The sequence below is a fragment of the Giraffa tippelskirchi genome, chromosome 8 (assembly GCF_054371585.1).
Source record: "Giraffa tippelskirchi isolate mGirTip1 chromosome 8, T2T-mGirTip1v1.2.pri, whole genome shotgun sequence".
In the NCBI taxonomy this organism is placed as follows: domain Eukaryota; kingdom Metazoa; phylum Chordata; class Mammalia; order Artiodactyla; family Giraffidae; genus Giraffa; species Giraffa tippelskirchi.
The window spans coordinates 19032245-19055132 of record NC_137282.1 but is presented as its reverse complement, the minus strand read 5'-3'; the positions used below and the strand labels follow the sequence as shown (position 1 = coordinate 19055132).

Genomic DNA, 22888 nt, shown 5'->3' with positions numbered 1-22888 from the left:
CCTCATCTACCCTGATTACCTCCTGGAAGTCCTGTCTCCCGTCTCCTGGAATATCCCGTCACAGTGAGGGCTAGGGCTTCAACATATAAACCAGAAGGGTGGACACAAACATTCACCTGGTTATTTTTGTATGCTGCCTTTTTTCTTAAGTATAATAATTGCTCATGAAATCTCCCCCCCACAGAAGCATATTCATCCATTCCCTTACTTCCTCAATTGATTTAGAATTATAAAAGGAAATTTTAAAAGTATTAAGAATTTAAATAATATTCTTTTTAAGAGAAGACTATTTTCAGTGACTAATAAAATGTCTTGCTCTGATAAAAATGGCATCAAGAGTAAAACTTTAAAAACACTATAAATATTATTTGAAATACATATTTGGGTAATCAAATTAGTCAGTTTGGAAATCGACTAAATATTAATGCTTTATATGTTGATTTTTCCTTTTGTAAAGATGTTTTTATTTTTCAATAGTAACATGATAATCTCCTACCCTGAATACCATAAAAATGCCCATTAAAATAATCTCCTAGTTTCTGAGAAGGCTCAATACCCTTAGAATTGGGAGAGGGCAAGGAATCACTTCTTTTGTTAAGAAGTCCTACATTTCTAGGGAACCCTCCTACACTGTTGGTGGCTATGTAAATTGGTGCAGCCACTATGGAGAACAGTGGCTTGGGCAGGGAATAGAGCTGGAAATCTTGGCACCTGACTGCCTCTGGCTGCTGAATTCATATGTGCAAACTCAGAAATGACAGGACTTGATCACTGAAGGAACTTTGAGGTGACAGTATGTGTCCCAAGTCCTGGAGCTCTGGAAACACTAAAATCAGCTAAAGGAATTTCTCATTCTCACAGTTTATATAGTTAAAATGACTCCCCAAGGGTCTAAGGTGAAATGATTTCCCCATAAATAATCTTTAAATGAAACTCGGTGGACTCATTTCCTTGTACTTCCAGAATAAGACATCTATCTGTTGAACTTCAGTTAGAATCTTTGATGTTTAGATTTGAAAACCTGAGATTGTAAATATTAATTATAAAAAGGAATTCAGGTGAGATTCAGATAGTCCAAAAACTTTTCTTTTGAAAAGTATAAAACATCAGACTACTGTCAGACCACGCAACTTGATTTCCATAAAGTCTGCCAGCTGTTTCTCATTAAACAATGCAAACTTAACATTGCACCCCCTGAAACTGCTAAGCATTCTTTTTTCTTTCCCATACAAACCCTGTGAGAGGATGCTAGGAACTCATTTTCATGCATACATTTCAATTCTTCTGCTGATTCTGAGGCTGGAAAAGAGAAATACAAATTTCTGGCTGTTGAAGAATCCCCTTGGAGCTTCCACAATGATAACATTAAGTTAAAATTTAATTAAGTTAGCATTCAGAGCTTTAACCTCACAGAGATTCCCCCATGGATTACCTGCTCTTTCTTGTCTGTTCCTTTCCTTTCCCCTGTCCTTCTCTTCCCCATACATAACACTTAAAGATAGTCCTTTATAGTCTTACTTTAAAAAATAAACTTTTACTCTATAAGGCAAGTTTTGTTTTATTAGTTATTTCATAAATTCTACAAATTTTCAAATGCCTTAGGTTCCTTCCTAAAGATAACTACATATGTTACTTTGGAAAGGCATTCTCTTTGAGGCTGTAAAATATCAATCATTATTCTACCTCGTTGAACTATATTTGGAAGAGGACTTAAATGGCAGCTAGTCCAGCCTCCCAGTACAGTGTTGGAAGCTTCCCTCCAATAACTCTGATAGGTTATCATCTCACTCTACTTGATCTGGCTCTACAGTTCATCTCTGGATTTAGCACCAGACTTATAATTTCACACTTTAAGGAGAGATAGTTACCATTCAGAAAGTGACTAGGAAAGTAATCAAAAAAATCATTCTTTAAGAAGCAGTTGAATCAACTGGAGGGATTTAGTTCAGGAAGAGACCAAATGACCATCTGTTAGAGATACATAGAAAAATCCAGCACTAGGAAAGAAGCAGATAAATTATCTTCTTTAATTTCAGTATTCTGTTATTCTTCCATGTCCTCTGATGCTTATTATTCTAAATCACTTCTTTTGTTAGGAAGTCCTACATTTCTAGGGAACGTTCCTACACTGTTGGTGGCAATGTAAATAGGTGCAGCCACTATGGAGAACAGTATGGAGGTTTCTTAAAAAAAAACTAAAGTTACCAAGTGATCCAGTAATGTCCCTCCTGGTCATGTATCCAGAAAAGATGAAAACTCTTAAGTCAAAAATATACATACACCCCAATGTTCACAGCAGCACTGTTTACAATAGCCAGAACATGAAAGCAACCTAAGTGTCTATCAACAGATGAATGGATAAAGAAGACATGATGTACATATATGATGGAATATTACTCAGCCATAAAAAAGAATCAAATAATGCCACTTGCAGCAACACACATGGACCTAGAGATTATCATACTCATACTAAGTAAAGGAAGACAGAGAAAGACAAATATCATATGATATCTCAAATGAACTTATTCACAAAACAGAAATAGTCTAACAGATACAGAAAACAAACTTGGTTACCAAAGGGGAAAAGCAACGGGAGATATAAATTAGGAATTTGGGATTAATAGATATATACTACTATATATAAAGTAGATGAACAGCAAAACCTACTGTATATCACAGGGAACTGTATTCAATATCTTATAATAACCTATAATGGAAAAGAATATATATATATGAATCACTTTGATATATACCTGAAAATAACACAACAGTACTTCAATTTTTAAAAAAAAAAAAAAATGAAAAAAGAAGTCCTACATTTCTGGGGCACTCATCCAATAGTATGTCACAGTTTCAGTATTGATAGGGTTTGATTTGAATGCTGAGTTGAGTCAGAACTACCAAAGTGATCCCTGCCCACCAAGAGCAATTTCCCCTCTCTCTCAGCCATACTAATCCATTTCTGAATGTCCTCTCCAGAATGGGAGTGCCAGAACCCAGCTAAAGGAAAGGAAGGAAGACAGAGTGAGAGTTCTGAAGCCAGACTTCCCTGCATTTGATCTGACTCTGCTATTAACTTGCCGTATTAATCCCCATGTTTCTTACTTTCCTTATCTGTTGTGTGGAGATAATAATAGTCTCTAGCTCTGGTAGTGGTTATGTAAAGGAAGCAAGTTAATACATATAATGCACTTTCAGTTCAGTTCAGTCGCTCAGTCGTGTCCGACTCTTTGCGACCCCATGAACCGCAGCACACCAGGCCTCCTTGTCCATCACCAACTCCCGGAGTTTACCCAAACTCATGTCCTTTGAGTCAGTGATGCCATCCAACCATCACATCCTCTGTCGTCTCCTTCTCCTCCTGCCTTCAGTCTTTCCCAACATCAGGGTCTTTTCAAATGAGCCGACTCTTCGCATCTGATGGCCCAAGTATTGGAGTTTCAGCTTCAACATCAGTCCTTCCAATGAACACCCAGGACTGATCTCCTTTAGGATGGACTGGTTGGATCTCCTTGCAGTCCAGGGGACTCTCAAGAGTCTTCTCCAGCACCACAGTTCAAAAGCATCAATTCTTCAGTGCTCAGCTTTCTTTATAGTCCAACTCTCACATCCATACATGACTACTAGAAAAACCATAGCCTTGACTAGACGGACCTTTGTTGGCCAAGTAATGTCTCTGCTTTTTAATATGCTGTCTAGGTTGGTCATAACTTTCCTTCCAAGGAGTAAACGTCTTTTAATTTCATGGCTGCAGTCACCATCTGCAGTGATTTTGGAGCCCCCAAAAATAAAGTCAGCTTCTGTTTCCACTGTTTCCCCATCTGTTTGCCATGAAGTGATGGGACCGGATGCCATGATCTTAGTTTTCTGAATGTTGAGCTTTAAACCAACTTTTTCACTCTCCTCTTTCACTTTCATCAAGAGGCTCTTTAGTTCTTCTTCACTTTCTGCCATAAGGGTGGTGTCATCTGCATATCTGACGTTATTGATATTTCTCCCGGCAATCTTGATTCCAGCTTGTGCTTCATTCAGCCCAGCTTTTCTCATGATGTACTCTCTGCATATAAGTTAAATAAGCAGGGTGACAATATACAGCCTTGACGTACTCCTTTTCCTGTTTGGAACCAGTCTGTTGTTCCATGTCCAGTTCTAACTGTTGCTTTAGTACATAGAAAGTACCCAGTAGGTTTTAGCTATTAGTATTTTAGTTTATTTAGTATTTTACCAAAATACTTTGTATTTTCAAAGTGTTTTTTGTATCTTCTATTTCATTTTCATCAGCAAATAGCACTGTAAAGAAGCCAGTATTATTATTACTCTCTTATTTCAGAGATTGAGACTTATAAACATTAATATGTTAAATGCTCCTATGTTGTAGGAATAGTATGTCTTACTAATGAAAAGTAACAGTCTTGATGTAGTCCACTGTGATGGGACTGTAGCTATTATTAGGTGCATTAGCTCCAGGCACTGTGCTTTGGAGAACTGCTGACCAAGTGTCCCAGCACCAAAGAAAAAGACTCATAATTGGAAAGAAAATGTTATTATTAGAAGATCTAATAATGCATGGTCTGTAGAAAAGAGACAAGTTAAAGGAGATACTTGGGAAAGAAGTGAATTAAGGTATCTTTTTAAAGTTTTATTTCTACTCTGGTTCATCAGTTTTCATTCTGCAGATAGTTTTTCTCTTTTAAATTATTTTTATAATAGCTCAAGAGTTGAGAAGCTTCAAGGAAACTTGTTACAGTACTGCTTGAAATATCCATTCTAAAGACAGATGTCAGTGATGAGATATATTTATTTCCATGGACTCATGCCCATGTTGATTCTATGGCTTTTAATTTGGTTTGATTCTGATTTAAGTTTCACTGTCTCAAAGAACTTCTTAGCTATACCTCACACTCTATGCCTAAAGGAAATTTAATAAGCTCTGATTATGCAGCTATTATATCTTCCTGAGAGTTTTATATTAATGGCTGATACAGTATTTTATTTGTAGAAGGGGCACACTGATTTGTCTTAACCAATGGTAAGTTTGAATGAGATGTGTTTTGTTAAGATAACCAGAGCAGAGATGGAGCATTTATAAATGTCCATTTATAAGATGTTAGTCACTCAGTCATGTCCAACTCTTTGTGACCCCATGGACTGTAGCCTGCCAGGCTCCTCTGTCCATGGGATTCTCCAGGCAAGAGTACTGGAGTGGGTTGCTGCTTCCTTCTCTTTATAAGTTGATGGTTATTAAATAATTACGGCACAGCTATACTATGGAAATACTATACAAAGAATAAGATGGACCTGTATGTGCTAGTATTTTTAAGAGGGAAAAAAAAAAAGCCAATTGCAGAAGAATATAGTGTGATCTATTTGTGTACAACTCTTTGTGACCCCGTGGGCTTAGCCTGCCAGGCACCTCTGTCCATGGAATTCTCCAGGCAAGAGTACTGGAGTGGGTTGCCATGCCCTTCCCCAGAGGATCTTCCCAACTCAGGGATCAAATCCAGGTATCCTGCATTGCAGGCAGATTCTTTGCTATCTGAGCCACCAGGGATGTCTTGTGTGACAAAAACAACAGCACAAAGAACTCAGAGAAAAACAAACATACCTTCATATAACATAGAAAAATGTCTCAGATGATACTTGTACATCTATAAGCAGTGCCTATCTTTAGGACAGGAGTTGGTTGGGTAAAGAATGGCAGCTCACTCCAGTACTCTTGCCTAGAGAATCCCATGGACAGAGGAGCCTGGTGGGCTGCTGTCCACAGGGTCGCACAGAGTCAGACACGACTGAAGCAACTTAACATGCATGCATGCACTGGAGAAGGAAATGGCAGCCCCCTCCAGTGTTCTTGCTTGGAGAATCCCAGGGACAGAGGAGCCTGGTGGGCTGCCGTCTATGGGGTCGCACAGAGTCGGACACGACTGAAGTGACTTAGCAGCAGCAGCAGCAGCAGCAGCAATTAAGTCTTGCCTTATCCCAAATGCATGTTTGCCCTTGGCACACACACTCAGACACATGCTATTTTCTGACTTGAGACAGGTCCAGAATCCAAGAGTCATTCAGCTTTAAGTCTGCCTAGAGTAGGGTTATCAACCATCCCAGTTTGCCTGGGTTGAGTGGGTTTCCTGAGACTAGGAATGGCCTGAGCAAACCAAGTTGAATTGATTACCCTAGCCTGAAAAATCCCAGAGGATTTGATCTAGGTCAAAATGAAAATCTTAATGAAAACCGAAATACACTACACATCATGAAGTTAGGCAACTCTCTGTTGACTTACATCATGGCTTCTCAGTTATGGTTTTGTTCTTTCCTAGGGAATGCTTCATACATCACACAGGCCTTTGTTGAAATGTGGTATAAATCTTTTACACAAATTCAAAGTCATATTCACCAAGCTAGATTATATGTGTCCCCTCTTCTCTTTCACTAATGTAAATCAAAAGCAAACCATAACTTTCATTTCATTACTAGCATGAAGCACTATGTTAAGCCTTCGAACATGAAATTAAAATACACTCCTCATTCGCAACAAGCTCACAATGGATTAGAGGAGACAGACACGTAAATATCGGTGTTTAACTGTGTTATTTTGTGACAAGCGTTAAAGTAAAAGATAGTGGCACACAGTTTTAGGACCAGTCTTTAGCAGTCTTTTAAGTGAATACTTTTTGTTGCCATTAACAGCGATAGGAAATTCTGCAACCAGAAAAGAAGTATGGGTACCTAGGTGTCCTAGATACCAAGGAGAAAAACATTTCAAGAAGGAAGAAATGATCACCTATGTCAGATGATGCTGATAGGTGAAGTAAGATGACTGCCGAGAAATGGCCATTAAGAAATAACTTCTAAGTGTGCAAGATACTCAGTAAGGTGATAATAAGTAATAACCACCATTTATTGAGCTTTTTCTGTGTGATACTGTATTATGTATTTGGTGCTTATTTATATAGTTATCTTTAATCCATAAGATAGTCTTACATGGTAGGAATTATAATTCTCATTTTATAGATATTAGAAGCCAAGGCTCAGACATTAAGAAATTAGTCCAAAGCCACATAGCTTGTAAATTTTGCAAAAGAGAAATGCAAACCCAAAACTTTAAAGTCTCTGCTCATCATTTCTTCGTACTGTGCTGCCTGTACTTCTGTTATAAAGTTGTGTCCACAATTTTTTATATACTTTTAAAAATTTTTATATTTTTACAACGTTGTGTTGGTTTCTGCCATACAACAATGCAAATCAGCCATAATTATCATCCACAGTTTTATAACAGAATTGTTGGTTGTTCCTGTTTTACCTATGCATATATAAAGTTTAGGATAAGTTAATACATTATTGTGTGCTTCAAATCTGTATCATAAGAAGCAAAGATAAATATACATATATGTTTCTTTTTTCTCTTACGGCCTGATTCCAAGAAGAAAACTTTGAATTATGGGATTTAAGTAAGGATTCTTTTTTGTATAAACATTTTACAATATAAAAATAGTAGTAATAGAAAATCTCTTACAGCAGAATAGTATTAAGATAGGTTTTTTGATAGAGTTATATGTTTGCAGTTGTTTCATATTTTATCACTGTACATGTTTGACTTTTAAAGTATTCACAACAAAAAATTCTGTTTTAAAAGTAAATCTGAAGTATGCAAACTGACAAATTGCTGTGCTGTCCTGTCAACAGTCATGCCTTAAATGTTTGATTCTTGTGTTTGCTAGTTTACAGCCACCACAGAATTATCAAGTACCATGTGTGAGTAAATGGGTCTGCTTTTTTTTTTTCCCAAAACCAAAATTATACTCTGTTAATTATCCTAGCATTTAGAAAATTACTCTTACCATTGTTTTGCCATTTGGTAGTTGAGGTATAAAGTTGACACTATGTGGTAACCATTCACTAAATTTAGTCCTGCACCATGTGATTTTAATTGCTTTGTATCAGAAGATAAGATTTAGTATATAATGTTTAGTTGTAAAATTTTTTCTAGAGGAAAAACCCCTGGGCTCAGTACTAGAAGCTTGTTCAAATCATCCTTTGTTCTCAATTTGTGCTTTTTCTTTTTGCTTTATACCATTTCCTCAGATTTACTGCATGCATTTCACAGACTTTTATGCGCCTTCCAATGATACTATTTAGTTTGCATAATTAGCATCCACAGTAGAATGACTGCTGGGAAAGTTTCATCCAGCGTGTTCAGCACTCACTGCCTACGAATTCATCTGCTCCCATAGCTCATCTATCTCTGCCTAGATGCTGCTATCATTTTGCTAACTTTACACTGTCATTCTCTCTCTCCTAGATTAGCCATGCAGGCTTCTATTCAGGTCTTGCTGCCATCAGATTTGCCCTCCCTGTCCAGTCTATTCTCCATTGAGTAACTAGAAAGATCTTTCCAAAATTCCATTCTCAGCCCCATTACCACCAGGGTATCATATAGGTACTTCAAACTCAATAAACCTGAACTTCACATTCTTTCCCTTTGGGTTCCCTTCCCATCTCCCCTCTATCCCTCCCTCCCTTCTTTCCTTGTTAAAAGCAAGCTTCAAAAGCAGCCTAACATCTGTATAAGAAGAGAATGGTGAGAGAGAAGGCAGAAAAATATTTGAAGAAATAATAGCTGAAAGATTTTCAGGTTTGGTGAATACATAATAGATCCAAGAAACTCAGCCAGCCCCAGGCACTCACAAATACCAAAAAAAGAAAAAAGCTATACCAGGGTACATCACAAATCAAATTGCTTAATGTCTCTTAATGATAGAGAAATTATGACTGTATCCAGAAGAAAAACCACAGGTACACAGGAATAAAGATAGGATATAGGCAGATTTGTAGTCTCAAAGAGTACAAGCCAGAAGATAGTGAAATGACATCTTTAAAATGTTAAAGGAAGGGGAAAATAAGTCCTGAAAATAACTTGATAGTCCTTGGAGGTATTTGCAATAACATTTGACATGTGTCTGAAGGCAGAAACTTGGACAGGCTTGTTGTTTGATGATTCAGAAATTTTAATCATCTATTTTCATATGGCATTTTACATTTTAAAGGTGTTTAAATATGGGAGAAAACTTTTCACACTCTTTTGAAATAGCCAAGAGGGGTGGTTTTATCTCCATTATGCATGTGAGAAAGCTGAGCTAGTAGTAACGATGACAGTTCTGTAAGATCCAGGACTGTGATCAGGTTTCCTGATTTCCTATTCAGGACCTTCTTCTATTACCCAACCTCTTTATTAGCTATGTTTTGCTGAAAAATAATTCCTAAAGTTAGAGACTGTCAGAATAAATAAAATGTGTGGAGTGCCTTGAAAGCAGTAATAGGTAATACAGTATTTAGTATTTCTTTTGTATCTTCACAAAATATGAAGAAAATAAAATGAAAATCTTTTAAAATCCCAAGGTGTATGAAAAGCCATTGCAGTATTTAAACTTGAAGTGAATGAAAAGAGGTAGGGAAATTGCTATGATTGTGGAGAAACTTTTAATTAAAATAATGTCATTTCTGATTTTTTTTAAAAGGTAAGAAGTTTGATTATTTTTCATTATCATATTATATGTGAGAGGAGAGCCTTTTGATAATGGGTCAAGTTAAAATGTGACAAATTAGTTGAAGAGAAACTTTATTTTCCTCTTGTATTTATACTGCATATAAATTAAATACCATCTTGGCATATTTCATTGTATCTAAGGTAGGAAATTAGTTTTGACCCATTGCTAGCAGCAGTCTAGTGGGATGAATATAGTCCGTTGTCCTTTTTGTTTCCACTAAAATTTCTTCAAATATTCTTTAGAGATGTTTTTCAGCTTTTCCTATTAAGGAGGAATTCTGAGAGTTAGTTCTTTATAATAGAATTGGGATTTAAAAGTTAGAATTTCAAAGGTGGACAGGGCGTAAATAGGATAAAGAAGAATATTTCCAGTTATGAGGAATATGAACTCTGACGTGCCTCCCCAGAACAGTTGGGATGGTCCTTGATGTAAAGAAACTAAGAAATAATGTAGAGTAGATAGAGTAGGGCATGATAACTGAAGGCCTTGAAAAACCACTAGGAGAAATAGGTAAATGACATGAAGTTAGGGGGCTTCCCTGGTGGCTCAGTGGTAGAGAGTCCTCCTGCTAATGCAGGAGATGCAGATTCAATCCTTGAGTCAGAAAGATCCCCTGGAGGAGGAAATGGCAACACACTTCAGTATTCTTGCCTGGGAAATCTCATGGACAGAGGAACCTGGCCGGCTACAGTCGGGGTTGCAAAAAAATCACTTTACTTAGTGACTATAAACAACAACAACTGAAATTAGAGTTTACTTCTGAGATGAGTGAATTGTCTCTTATCCAATTAAGAAACATGAATTTGGGCACTTTACCCCAGTATTTTCTGTGTGTGTTAACACTCACTGCCTTTAAATAAATACAGATTAAATGCCAAAATAAGAATTATTTACCTTTATTTTACCTAATTATTTTACCTTTGTTTCTTTTTCTTTTCTAGTCAACTCCTTTACATCTAGCAGCAGGCTACAACCGAGTTCGGATCGTTCAGCTTCTTCTCCAGCATGGGGCTGATGTGCATGCAAAAGACAAAGGGTACGTGTATCTGCTTATTTTCTTGAGTGGTTTCACTCACGGGTCATTTATTACACTTGGGGTTCAACATCTGACACACCAAAGGTTTTGAGCACTGGGCAAAGTCTTACATCCCATTGTTTTACAGCTTGTACAGCATTTTGAGAATGTTCACAGTGATTTCACTTATTTTCATATTCCTACTAATTAAGGATTCGTCTCATAACAATTTCCTAAATTAGTTTAATTTTACTGTATTTTGTTATTTGCAGTTAAAATTTTTTTCTCTCAATTGCAATTACTATTTTTCAACTCTTAAGTTGTACTTCAGAAAGACAGATGAATCAAAAATTCTGAGAACCCAGTAATATGACTATTCTATTTATCAGGTATGAAAGAATCACCTTTTATTAATAAGCTAAAATCTTAAGTATACAGTATTTTAATTTTTTTCCTGGTGAAATCTTGACCATCTAAACTGAGAAAACCTTAAAGGTCCTTATGAAGATCGATGTGAAAGAGAGGTGTCTGGGAACCAAAAAAGCAGTATGTCATTTATTTTATAAATAGGTGAATTTTGGAAAACTTTGTACCAGTTTCCTAGCTAATCTTCAGGGACATGGGAATTGGGTCTGTTAGCCTATACAATGGACTAACACTTGTCCTTATGCCACTTTAAGATCTAAAAGATAATTACCTGACTGCCCATGTGATGTAGATTCCTATTACAGTCGTGATGGGTAGTGTAAAGGAAATAAGCCCCAGAGAAGGCTGTCTTTCACTTTGCCCCTCTCCACGTCAGGAAACAGAGACAAGAAAGAGCTCAGGACTTGAGACAGTTTTCAGAAGGGGAGTCTCTCATTTCACATCTGCTCTTTGCGCTGCTCTCTTTCTCTCTTGCCTGCCCCATTCTCTGTGCCATATGTACGTGGTCTTCCCATAGTACAGGGGCACACATGCCTGATGCTCTTGTACACCTCTGTAATCCTTGTGTACATCTGAAAGCAAATGGGTGAACCGTAGGTGAGTCCTCAAGAGAAGTACACCCCCAAAAAGAAGGTCCTTGATTTGTGCAGAATGACGTTTGAATATGCAAGCTATAATAATTTGGATATTGAATTCTTGTGTTGGAAATCACCATGAAAGTGAAATAATATGGTAGGAATATTTCAGTTCAATATCAGTTAACATTTATTTTCTGTAAATACTTAACATATAAAGCATGCAGTTTGTAATTAGTACATGCACTTCTACTTTTACTTAAATGCTTTTCTACTTGGTGCTTTAATGATTGACATAAAATAACATAACAAAAGGTTGGACATTAGTTGTGCTTTGTATCCTCTTATTACTTTAAAATATTTTGAATATAATTGTATTGGAATTTGTTAGATTTTTGTTTCTTAGCATTTCTTGGATAAATCTGTTGGACATTACAGTGTCTTAGTTTGCTTTTTTCCATTTAGTGGACTTGTGCCTCTTCATAATGCGTGTTCATATGGACATTATGAAGTCACAGAACTGCTACTAAAGGTAAGAAGAATTAAAGATATTGAATATTATTTGCCTTTAATTTGTCATGAGTTTTCATGGGGATTTTTTACCAAGCTTTTTAAGAGAACAAAATTTTTTTTTTTAATATTTACTGTTGCCTTGAAATGTTTAAAGTATTCAGCTTATTTTAAACTGTATTTTAAATGCTGAAATTAAAACAGTTGTTGACATTTCAGAGTTATAACTGAAATTTACAGTGAAATGAATGTTTTATTTGATTCAGTGAAATGATTGCTGACCAATAACTTTTCTTTTCTCAATTCAGCATGGCGCTTGTGTTAATGCTATGGATCTGTGGCAGTTTACCCCACTTCACGAAGCTGCTTCCAAGAATCGTGTAGAGGTCTGCTCTTTGTTACTTAGTCATGGTGCCGATCCCACTTTAGTCAACTGCCATGGCAAAAGTGCAGTGGACATGGCTCCAACTCCTGAGCTCCGGGAAAGATTGACTTGTATGTATTTATATCCTAAAATCAACACTGCTTGTTGTAAATTGGAATATCTTCTTTTTGTCATTAGGGCTGATGTTTTGTCCAACTTAGATAATGGCCTTGTCTTCTTATATGTAGACTAACTAGTTATTCTCTCTTCTGATTCTTTTCTTTATGAATTCTGCAGGAATCTTATATATGTACAATGTATTTATTTGGTGTTTATTCAAGCTTAATTCTAGTTTATGTGTTCAGGCTCCTTTTTTTTTTTAAAGACTAGAGAGGATGAGTTCATCAGTAACCATTTATTGAATATTTACTGTATGCCAGAAACTGGAAATGTAGATGTGTACAAACCAGAAAAAAGTCTCTAAGCTCACAGGGCTTATATTCTTGTACTGTAGGTAATAATAGATGCTATATAACATTATGGAGTGCTCACTGTTTCCCAAACTCTGCAAGTTGCACAGTCATGTTTTTATTTGTGTTATAGCCCAAGCGCAATCACTTGCCCAAATTTAAATAAGATAATTTTTATGACTTGGTTGAAGTAATTTTCTCAGATACTGATACATTTTACTTATATTTACATATGCATGTTTTTTATAAACTTTTGTTTTAGACTTAGAAAACTTACCAAATTAATACAGCAAGTTCTCATATGTCTCATAGTCAGTTTCCGCCCATAAACATATTAATATGGTACATTTGTCATAATAATGAACCGGTACCAATACATTATTAACTAAATGTTGTACTCTACTCAGATTTCCTTAGTTTTTACCTAAAGTTCTTTTTCTGCTCCAGGATCCCATTCAGAATTGCTGTTGCTGTTCAGTCGCTCAGTCGTATCTGACTCTTTGCAACCCCGTGGACTGCAGCACAGCAGGCTTCCCTGTCCTTCACAGGGAAGTCCTTTTTCTGCTCCAAGATCCGATTCAGAATACCACATTAAATTTAGTTGTCATATCAAATACTAAGATATATTTAATTCTCCATGTAGGCATTTCAGGTTTAAATTAAGGTAGGTGTCACATACCTAATTGTAAATTTGTCCTATAGTTGATACTGTCTTACATCTAGGATGCTAAGAATCAGATAACTGGATTTAAATACCTGAGAAAACCTTTAAACGATCATTGAAGAAAAAGGCATAGTTAAAATGAAAACATCATTGAAGTTTAAACAGACTGTAAATTTGTTTATGTTAAAACAGGAAGAATTCCTTGAAATTTTGATCTCATTTAAGTGGAAATTCAAACTTATTTTGGTGCCAGAACAGATGACACCCACTAAGTTACAGGCCCGCACAAACCAGGTTGTCACTGGGCAGATGTCTTGGCAATGAATCCCTGTGGAAGTGCATTTTTTCTCTCTCCCACTCATATGACTCTTGTCATGTTATCTTGCATTATAGTTTATTTTTCTGTGTGATGTTCTGTCTCCTCACTTTAGTTTTAAATTCTTAGGAAGATCTTTGGTTTTATTATTCTATCTTCCTAACACCTGCACAGTGCCTTATTACCTAATAAAAATGTGTGGATGGGGTTCGTGTTTGGGCTTGTGTCTACCTGTCCCCAGCCTAGCACAGTACATTGTGCATGCTGTGTGCCCAGCAGGTTTATTGAATTGAATTTAACTTAACTCAAAGTGTATTTATTTTTTTAATATCTTTTTCTAATTTCTTTCTTTTAGTTTTATACCCCAGACTTAGCTTTATCCCCTGTCACCGATTGACTTTTTTTCTTTCAAGTCGTTTTGTAAATACAAGTATTGTTATGGGTTTTTACATTGTGTTACATTAGTCTCTCTGATTCCAGTGTAAACATTAAAATTTAACCAAGATTTCTATAGTTTTGTAAAGGAAAAAGTTCCCTGATTAGAGTACTTTGCAACCTTCTCAGTATCTCCTTAAATAAGATTCTACTAATGAAGGAAAGCATTTAACAAAGTTGAAACTTTTCTATCCAGTTCTTCATCCTCATGCTCACTGCTTTATGCTAGGCAGTCACAGTAACAGACTTCATTTCATATGTACTTTATGCTAGGCAATCACAATAACAGACTTCATTTTAAGAAAATAATACAGGAAACAGAAAACAATATTTTGATCATACCCATCATTACAGCATTTTCTCTATACATTCCCTTACTCTTGCTTGTTTACTTTTTTATTTGTTGTTTTCATGAAGCCGGATGAACACAATAGTGTGGGTCCTGCACATACTGGAGTTGAAAATCCTGAAAGTAGCTTTCATTCTTATTTCAAAAGGCATTTAGAAAGAGAAACTTCTAAGGCATTCTATAAATGTTAAGTTTTCAAGGTAATTAGGATCTCTGAAGTTTCAAAGTCCTGTACTTTGAGGAATTTGGCAATGATAAAGTACCACTAAACACACAGTTATACAAAAATGTTTTCCCCCAAACCTGCCATGACTTATTTTATATATACCAGCTTCGTGCAACAATTATTTATTGGCTACCTACTGTATGCCAAGCACTGTGGTCAGTGATGGGACCACTGTAGCAGATAAGACAGTGCGATAAGCCCTGTGATAGAAGGCTAAAGGCAAGTGCAGAGGCTTTTAGAAGAAAGAATCCTAACAAGGAACATCGGAAAGGCTTATCCAGAGGATCTGAACTGAGACCCTGAGGGATGAGTAGTAGTTAATATGTGTGTGTGCATGTGTGTGTCTCTGTCTCTCTCTGTCTTACAAGGAAGAAAAGAAAGTGACAGGGAGCCCTCAAAGGAAAGAGAGAAAGGCAAAGAGAAAGAGTTCAGTGCCAGGCAGATGCAAAGGCCTGAACATGAGCAGGCCTGGAATTATGTAACATATTATGTCACATATCATTTATATCTTTGCAGAACAATTTTCAGCTTTTTGTTAACAAGTAGTCTTATCAAAATACACTCCAACCTTTTAAAATAAAAGATAAGACTATTTGCTTTTAATGAATAAGAGTAGTGGATTCTTATTCATGTAGTTAATTTAGAACTCCTTTTTAAAAAGTCTTACTTGCTTATATAAATAATAAATAAACATTAACTGATCTTTGAAACTTTTTCAGACTCTGACACTTCCCCCATAAATCAGTTCTCCCCTCCTCTGTATTAAGATATAATCATTGTTAATATTTTGGTGAATATTTCTCTAAATGTATTTTTTATATCATTAGTTATATTTAGTTGTTTTGGCAGCGAGGTGGTAGTAATCATACCAAAAAAATGGGTCAACCTTCCCTTTCTTATTTGCCAACTCAATTTTCATTTAAAAATATATACTTTCATGTCCAGTATATAGAGAGCTATCTTTTTGTTTATGAGCTAGAAAGTATTCCAGTGTATAAGTGTTCACAAATTATTTAACTGGTTTCTATTTGGTGTACATTTAAGTCGCTTGATTTAAAACTTTGCTGGAGTGAGTATCTTTATATGTGTGTCTGTATGTGAACGCTGAGTAGAAAATAGTCTTATTTCAGAAATTTTCACTAACCTACACCCTCCTCCTTTGCACTTTTATCATTGTTTTGTCATGTTGTGGTGGTTGCTAAAATAGAGGAATATGTAAAATTAATAATTTTCTTACTTTATAATCATGATAATGATTTTTATAAATTTTAAATATTTATATGTCACCATTATTTCATTAACAGATGAATTTAAAGGTCACTCTTTACTACAAGCAGCCAGAGAAGCGGACCTAGCCAAAGTTAAAAAAACACTTGCTCTGGAAATCATTAATTTCAAACAGCCACAGTCTCATGAAACCGCATTGGTAAGATCTTATTGTTAATCTGTTCCTTGGGTCTGTAACAGTAGTGTAAACTCAAAATACGATTTTCATTTCAGAAACCTTACGGTAACTTCAGTATCTAAAGTGCCAGGAATTTGCATTTTAATATTGGTTGCATTGATTTTTAAATTTGGTTCAGGAGATGATTGCTTTCATGGGTGAGAGAAGAGCCATTTGCGCAACCTTAATTTGAAAATTATTTTTGCATTTGCCTTTATCCAACCATATTATAACAAACCTACTTTTGTGGCCAATGTGCTCATGAAATACAAAATGTGATTTTTCTCATAGAATCTCGCTTTTCTTGTGGTTGCTAGTTGTTAGATAAATATTATATTTGCTTTCTACAGAAGATTAAATTATTTTCATAGGTACTTGCCTCATCCTTTTGAGCAACTGTAGTCAAAGAATTATTATATTCCTTAATGAAATATAGTAAGACTAGGAAATTTTTTGTTCCAGACTGTACAAATTGTTTTTAAAACTATTCATCTTCTTTCTATTAATGTACTTTCAGAAAGATGATTCTGTTTTCTTTGTCAATGATCACATTAAGCTTTAGGAATAGGGCTGATTGGATTACACTTTAATCCAGAATTTAAGCATAAGGGATACCTTTATCACAAACCTCTAAATATGCTTCAGTTAACATTCTTACCTTACATCTGGCACAGGGTCAAACTGTAGGCAATGCCTGCTGAAAACAACATTGTAAGAGTTACCAAACCACAATAGGCTACCTGTATGTAGAATGGTTAGAATATGGCTCTCATGCAGGGGTTTAGATACATTCAGGCTACACAGTATTATGCCAGAACACGCTCAAAGCCGCAGAATAAACCAGACCTACTTTTTTAGAGTGTTCACTTTATTCATTAGTACGTTGTTTTTTACTTTTTAAGTTTTGATACAAATATGAAGTGAAGTTGAACACAAAGGTTGCATGAATGGAGGATAAAACGTACAACTTGTGGGAATACTTCTCCCTCTAGGCTTCTTGGAGTCTGTTACCTTCTCACCTGTCCCTGGGCACATGGACTTACTCTCCAACAGTGCTAGGGGTCCCTCTGGGGAAGAGCGTGGGAAGCCCTGACTTCTGTGGCCAGCAGCCTACTGAAGGACTGAGCAACTCAGTGATGGATTTTCATAGCTTTGGAGAGGCAGTATTCTGATACCTCAAGTAAATATATACTGGATAATTGCTTATTGGCTAAAGGGAAAGAAATGAAGTCTCTGAGTGCTCAACTAAGAGCATAATTTCACCGTGATTTAAAGGCTTATGTTTCATACTTCCAGTGTATTTAGGAGGAATTTCAATCCATAATGTGAAAATGTATATTTTGAGACGGCAGTGTTTTAAATAGTCAGCAGGTGCTATTCAATTCAGAAATCTACTTTTACCAGAAGTTTATTTTATTCACTGGCTTGTCTTTATTTTACAGCACTGTGCCGTGGCCTCACTGCATCCCAAACGCAAACAAGTGACAGAACTGTTACTTCGAAAAGGAGCAAATGTTAATGAGAAAAATAAAGAGTAAGTGGAGTCGCAGAAGGCGTCGCTCTGTAGCTAAAGCGAGAATGCGATACAAGTCAAGAGATGACCTTTTCCTTTTCTCCTCTCCACAGTTTCATGACTCCCCTGCATGTTGCAGCAGAGAGAGCCCACAATGATGTCATGGAAGTTCTCCATAAACACGGAGCAAAGGTAAAAGGCACACACCTGAGATGAGGTGCCAGTCTTGGCACTGAGCAGCTAGCTGCACTTAAAGATTATTCCTCTCCTCTCTGATTCTCCTGAAGAAATGAATCTTATAAAGGACTGTTAACGTGTATTTGAATCTATTGATTCTCCTTTAAAGCTGATTTAAATCTGGTTGCTAATAGAGATAATTACTGGTGTTTTATGTTGTACTTTACTGTCGTTCTTCTCTAAAGCGATAAATGTGGTTAGGGTCTTATCATTTGAAATGTATTTCAACTATACATTGTTTTACCTTAATACTGGAACTGATATATTTTGGTAGTGAACATCAGTGATGGCTTATCAGAAAATAATTTATGTAAATGATGGGCAAAATATTGCTACTTATTTTAAAGAACATTTGTTCCTTTAAACCAGTAATGATAATCATTTTTTCACATAACCTCAATATAAAGAAATAAAATTTTAATAACCATTTTTATTGGCATTGTCTGAGTGACATTATCTGCAACTCCATGACTCCCATGAATTGCTTGAGGAAATTTTGCTTGAAGGAAGCAAGCTGATTGTTTTTCATAGTTACTTGATTGTGCAAATTTTTAAATGCTCAACGGTGTGTTTTTTTTTTTAACAGCTCAGCTTTTTATTGAATGTGTTACTAAAGAGGTTTAGTCAAAAAGACCAAAGCCCATGTCATCATCATACTCTTCAGATTCTTCTCTGCTTCTACTTTCTTCTCCTCAGCTGAGGCAGCAGTGGTGGATGGGGCAGGACCTCCTGCTGGTCCAGCACCAGCTACCGGAGCAGGTCCACCAGCCCCCACATTGCAGATGAAGCTCCTGATGTTGACATTGGCCAAAGCCTTTGCAAACAAACCTGGCCAAAAAGGCTCAACATTTACACCGGCTGCTATAATGAGGGCATTGATCTTATCCTCCGTGACTGTCACCTCATCATCGTGCAGAATGAGGGCAGAGTAGATGCAAGCGAGCTCCGAGACGGAGGCCATGGTGCGGGCAAGTGCTAGTTGCTGGATGAAGTGAGGGCCTCACCCCAAAATGGCCTTAGCTTCCTTGGAAGAACCGAGCACCTTAGCAGCAGCTGAGGAGAGAAAGCAAGAGTGTATATTTTAAAACAAGAGTCCCCAAAGTAGCATGCAGGCACGCTATGGAACATACAAGAGGAGCCACTGAGTGGAGGGGAAAATACTAGAATTTTTATTTATTGAAAGAGTAATTTATTAATAACTAGTAATTTATTAACTTATTAAGTACAGAGAAATTAAGATTTACTACTATTTCATACACAGATTGATACTGCCATCAATCTGTGTGTGTGTGTGTGGTGGGGGGATTGACAGGGATACACTCACTCATCTGCTCACGTCCAGCACGATGTGACATGTTGCACTTTACAAGAGTAGATTTATGGGTATTATTCTAAACGGTAGCATCTTGATAAATACCATTGTTGAAAATCACAGGAAACAACCATGACAATCTTATAAAAAAGTTTATCTGGCTATTTCATAAATGAGGATTTTCAAGAATTGACGTACTTAGTTCTTGTGCCTTTTTTTTTTTTAAATGAAATTAAGTGAGTTCAGAATTTGCTTATAGTTCTGTAGTGACAAATGATTATTACTTGTATTTAGGTACATATTTTTAAAAAGAAACATAATCAGAACCTTGATGAAAGTTACATATTTTAGAGAAATGAATGAGAAAGTAACTGCTTTTTTTGTTTTGTTTTGTTTTGTTTGTTTTGTTTGTTTTTTAAACTAAATGTTTTATTTCAAATTTATTTTCTTAATATTGATGGGAATATAATTAACATCATAAAGAGCAGATCAAAGAAATTAAGGGATATCACACTGCTTAAACATTAAACATCTTCCCTTTAAATTCAGAGACAAGCTGAATGCCATCATTACTTTCATTTCAGATCATTCTAGATAAACTTGTTAGTGTAGTTGTCTCAAAAGAAACAATCATAAAAGGTATACATTTGGAGAAGAAAAAACTGTCATTTGTAGAGGTGCCTGTGTGTGCCTGCTAAGTTGCTCAGTCATGTCTGACTCTTTGCAACTCTATGGACTCCTCTGTCCATGGGATTCTTCAGGCAAGAATATTGGAGTGGGTTGCCATGCCCTCCTCCAGGGATTTGTAGAAGTAAAGTATACAAAGGCAAATTGTATTTCTATACACCTGAAAGAAATACTCATTCACAAAGCAATAAAAATATACAGTACTGATGAAAAGTCCAACAAACTATATTCAGGAATTTTAAATATAGTATTATTAATTATATATATTAAGTGATTACATAATATATTACATGCTTAGTATTAGGGTACCTAACATCTAATATCACTAACAAGTATTTTCTGTCATCATTACTATTGTTATTATTGCCAAAGAAAAATAAGTTTTCTGATAAACATGAAAGAAGACATAAGCATGATAAGATAAATATGAATAGGATGACTTAATATTATAACGATGACAATTCCCCCAAATTTATATCAAAGAGATTCTAATAAAAGCTCTATTATTTTCCTTTTTTGGTGGAGCATATGAGCTACTAAGCCAAAGTAGGTTTCAAAAGTTTCAGATGAATGATATTATACTGAAGACATTCTATGCCTCTAGAGCAACTATGTAGGGAATATGTCACAAAAAGAAACTAGAAAGCACTGGTACGTTTGACATTTTTAATAGATATTCTAAAATGTCACGCTTGCCTTAGGCTAGCTCTAGGTTTCCTTCTGGTTCTAAACAGCTGTGATTTGTGCACAATGCAACTCCAGTAGCGTCTCAGTTCCCACGTTGCCTCCTTTTCCACTTCTTAATCTTCTTTGTGCCTTGAGCAGCTAACTCTTTCCACCTCTCTTTGTTCTGCTGGATGATGTCCACCAGATTGTTTTTGAAGCTCTTAAGGTCCACGCTGGCAAGGGAGTAGTCGGGGGAATAGGTTCCATCATTTGTGGTGCCTTTCATATTTGATCGTCTTCTCCCTCAGAGTCCATAAGATTGTTCTATGCATCTGTGTCTCTTATTCTGTCTCGCATATAGGGTTATCGTTACCATCTTTCAAATTCCATATATATGCATTAGTATACTGTATTGTTGTTTTTCTTTCTGGCTTACTTCACTCTGTATAATGGGCTCCAGTTTCATCCATCTCAGTAGAACCGATTCAAATGTATTTTTTTTAATGGCTGAGTAATATTCCATTGTGTATATGTACCACAGCTTCCTTATCCATTCGTCTGCCGATGGACATCTAGGTTGCTTCCATGTCCTGGCTATTGTAAACAGTGCTGCGATGACCATTGGGGTACACGCGTCTCTTTCAATTCTGGTTTCCTCGGTGTATATGCCCAGCAGTGGGATTGCTGGGTCATATGGCAGTTCTTGTTTAAAGGAACTTAAAAAGTTAAAAAGTTAAAAAGGAAGTTAAAAAGGAACTTTTAACAAATGAAGAGGCCATTTTGAAAATCAATTTTTAGAAAATATCCGCTGTTTTGTGAGTTTCTTGCCGAAAAATGATGTACATTTATCAACTAGCTATCATCTATATAATTTAAAACTGGGCAACAGAATTTTCTAACCTGTTTTAAAGTTGTTTTTTTATTTAATTTATTAGGTAGTTTTTGAACCTATTAATGACATTTTAATGCAGTACCTTATGATAAGTTTGCAAGAATCAAGAAAGATGCAATTTTACTAGCAGAATTCAATTAAAGCCTTAGCATAATCAGTAAATTACATTAAAAACAAGCATTGTGATTTAGAAGACTTCGCTAACAATGTAGTTTTTCCAGTTGCACCACATATCTATGTGAAATCTAGCTGTAGGGCCAATTATTAAAAATGAACCTAGAATCATACCCTCAAATCTACATCACAGTTTTTATAAGATTTTTTAAAGTCTTTTAATTGACCCAAATGACATTTTGTACGGCTGATAATTTGAAAATTTTTTAATATTTTATTGCTTCATCTGCTTCCCATCCTTTGTAATTTCTCCTTTTATATAAGTTTTATAATATTCATTATGCATTAGTTTAGCACTGCTTGGTTATAATTTACAGATGAACATAAATGAATATTGCTGCTGCTGCTGCTGCTGCTAAGTCGCTTCAGTCGTGTCCGACTCTGTGCGACCCCATAGACGGCAGCGCACCAGGCTCTGCCGTCCCTGGGATTCTCCAGGCAATGAATAGTGAGAGGGTTCTCAAAACACATTTTTACTCCTGAAGTGCATGATCCAGGAATTAGTATATCCTTGCTTTAAAAGGACCATTGATGTTTTTAATTAAAGAGGCAGGATGAACTGGAATGAAAGGAGCAGAGTTTTACAAATTTATTACCTATTTTGAGGGTACAGCTACTGTGTTGTTACATAAATAATGTCTTGTTGCTCCACCAAGCAGAAAATAATAAGCTAAGTGGGCTTTCTGCTACTGTTAAGAGCATTGTATGTTTATCATTGACCTATTTTTAAAAATATCTTATGACATTTATAATGTTCTTGAACAACCATGAATAATGCCCTTCATTTTGGGAAAGTATCTATTTGTTGTCTTCCATGAGTCATTTTATTTCATGAAGATTCAATGAGAAATAACATTATTTCATATAACCTATCCTAGTCAGCATTACTCTAGGTCTGTGGCTCTAAATCTTCTTCTGCCCTTCATGTTCACAGTACATTCTCATCAATACCGTCACAATTCATCAGTCAGACATGTATAATTTTAAACTCCCTGTCAGTGTTGTAGAATGACTTTTAGACTAGTATATCTTCCCTAGTCCCCCCACTGCAGTTCAACAAAATTGCCA

At 36.0% G+C, this 22888-nt stretch overlaps 1 protein-coding gene and 1 pseudogene across 3 annotated transcripts in view; one reads left to right on the top strand and one right to left on the bottom strand.

The window, feature by feature from the left end:
- Positions 1-22888, top strand: part of TNKS (tankyrase) — a 154687-nt gene that overhangs the window by 90704 nt on the left and 41095 nt on the right. For both annotated transcript variants that reach the window (XM_081520916.1, XM_081520915.1), the window contains 6 exons: positions 10487-10581; positions 12027-12093; positions 12380-12566; positions 16200-16321; positions 17782-17873; positions 17966-18044. In XM_081520916.1, the coding sequence (XP_081377042.1) occupies positions 10487-10581; positions 12027-12093; positions 12380-12566; positions 16200-16321; positions 17782-17873; positions 17966-18044 (642 nt within the window). The remainder of the gene's footprint in view (positions 1-10486; positions 10582-12026; positions 12094-12379; positions 12567-16199; positions 16322-17781; positions 17874-17965; positions 18045-22888) is intronic.
- On the bottom strand, positions 18660-19072 carry LOC145517762 (large ribosomal subunit protein P1-like; annotated as a pseudogene). The gene is made up of 2 exons (XR_014062310.1): positions 18980-19072; positions 18660-18904 (listed from the first exon to the last, which is right to left on the bottom strand). The product of XR_014062310.1 is annotated as a large ribosomal subunit protein P1-like (transcript).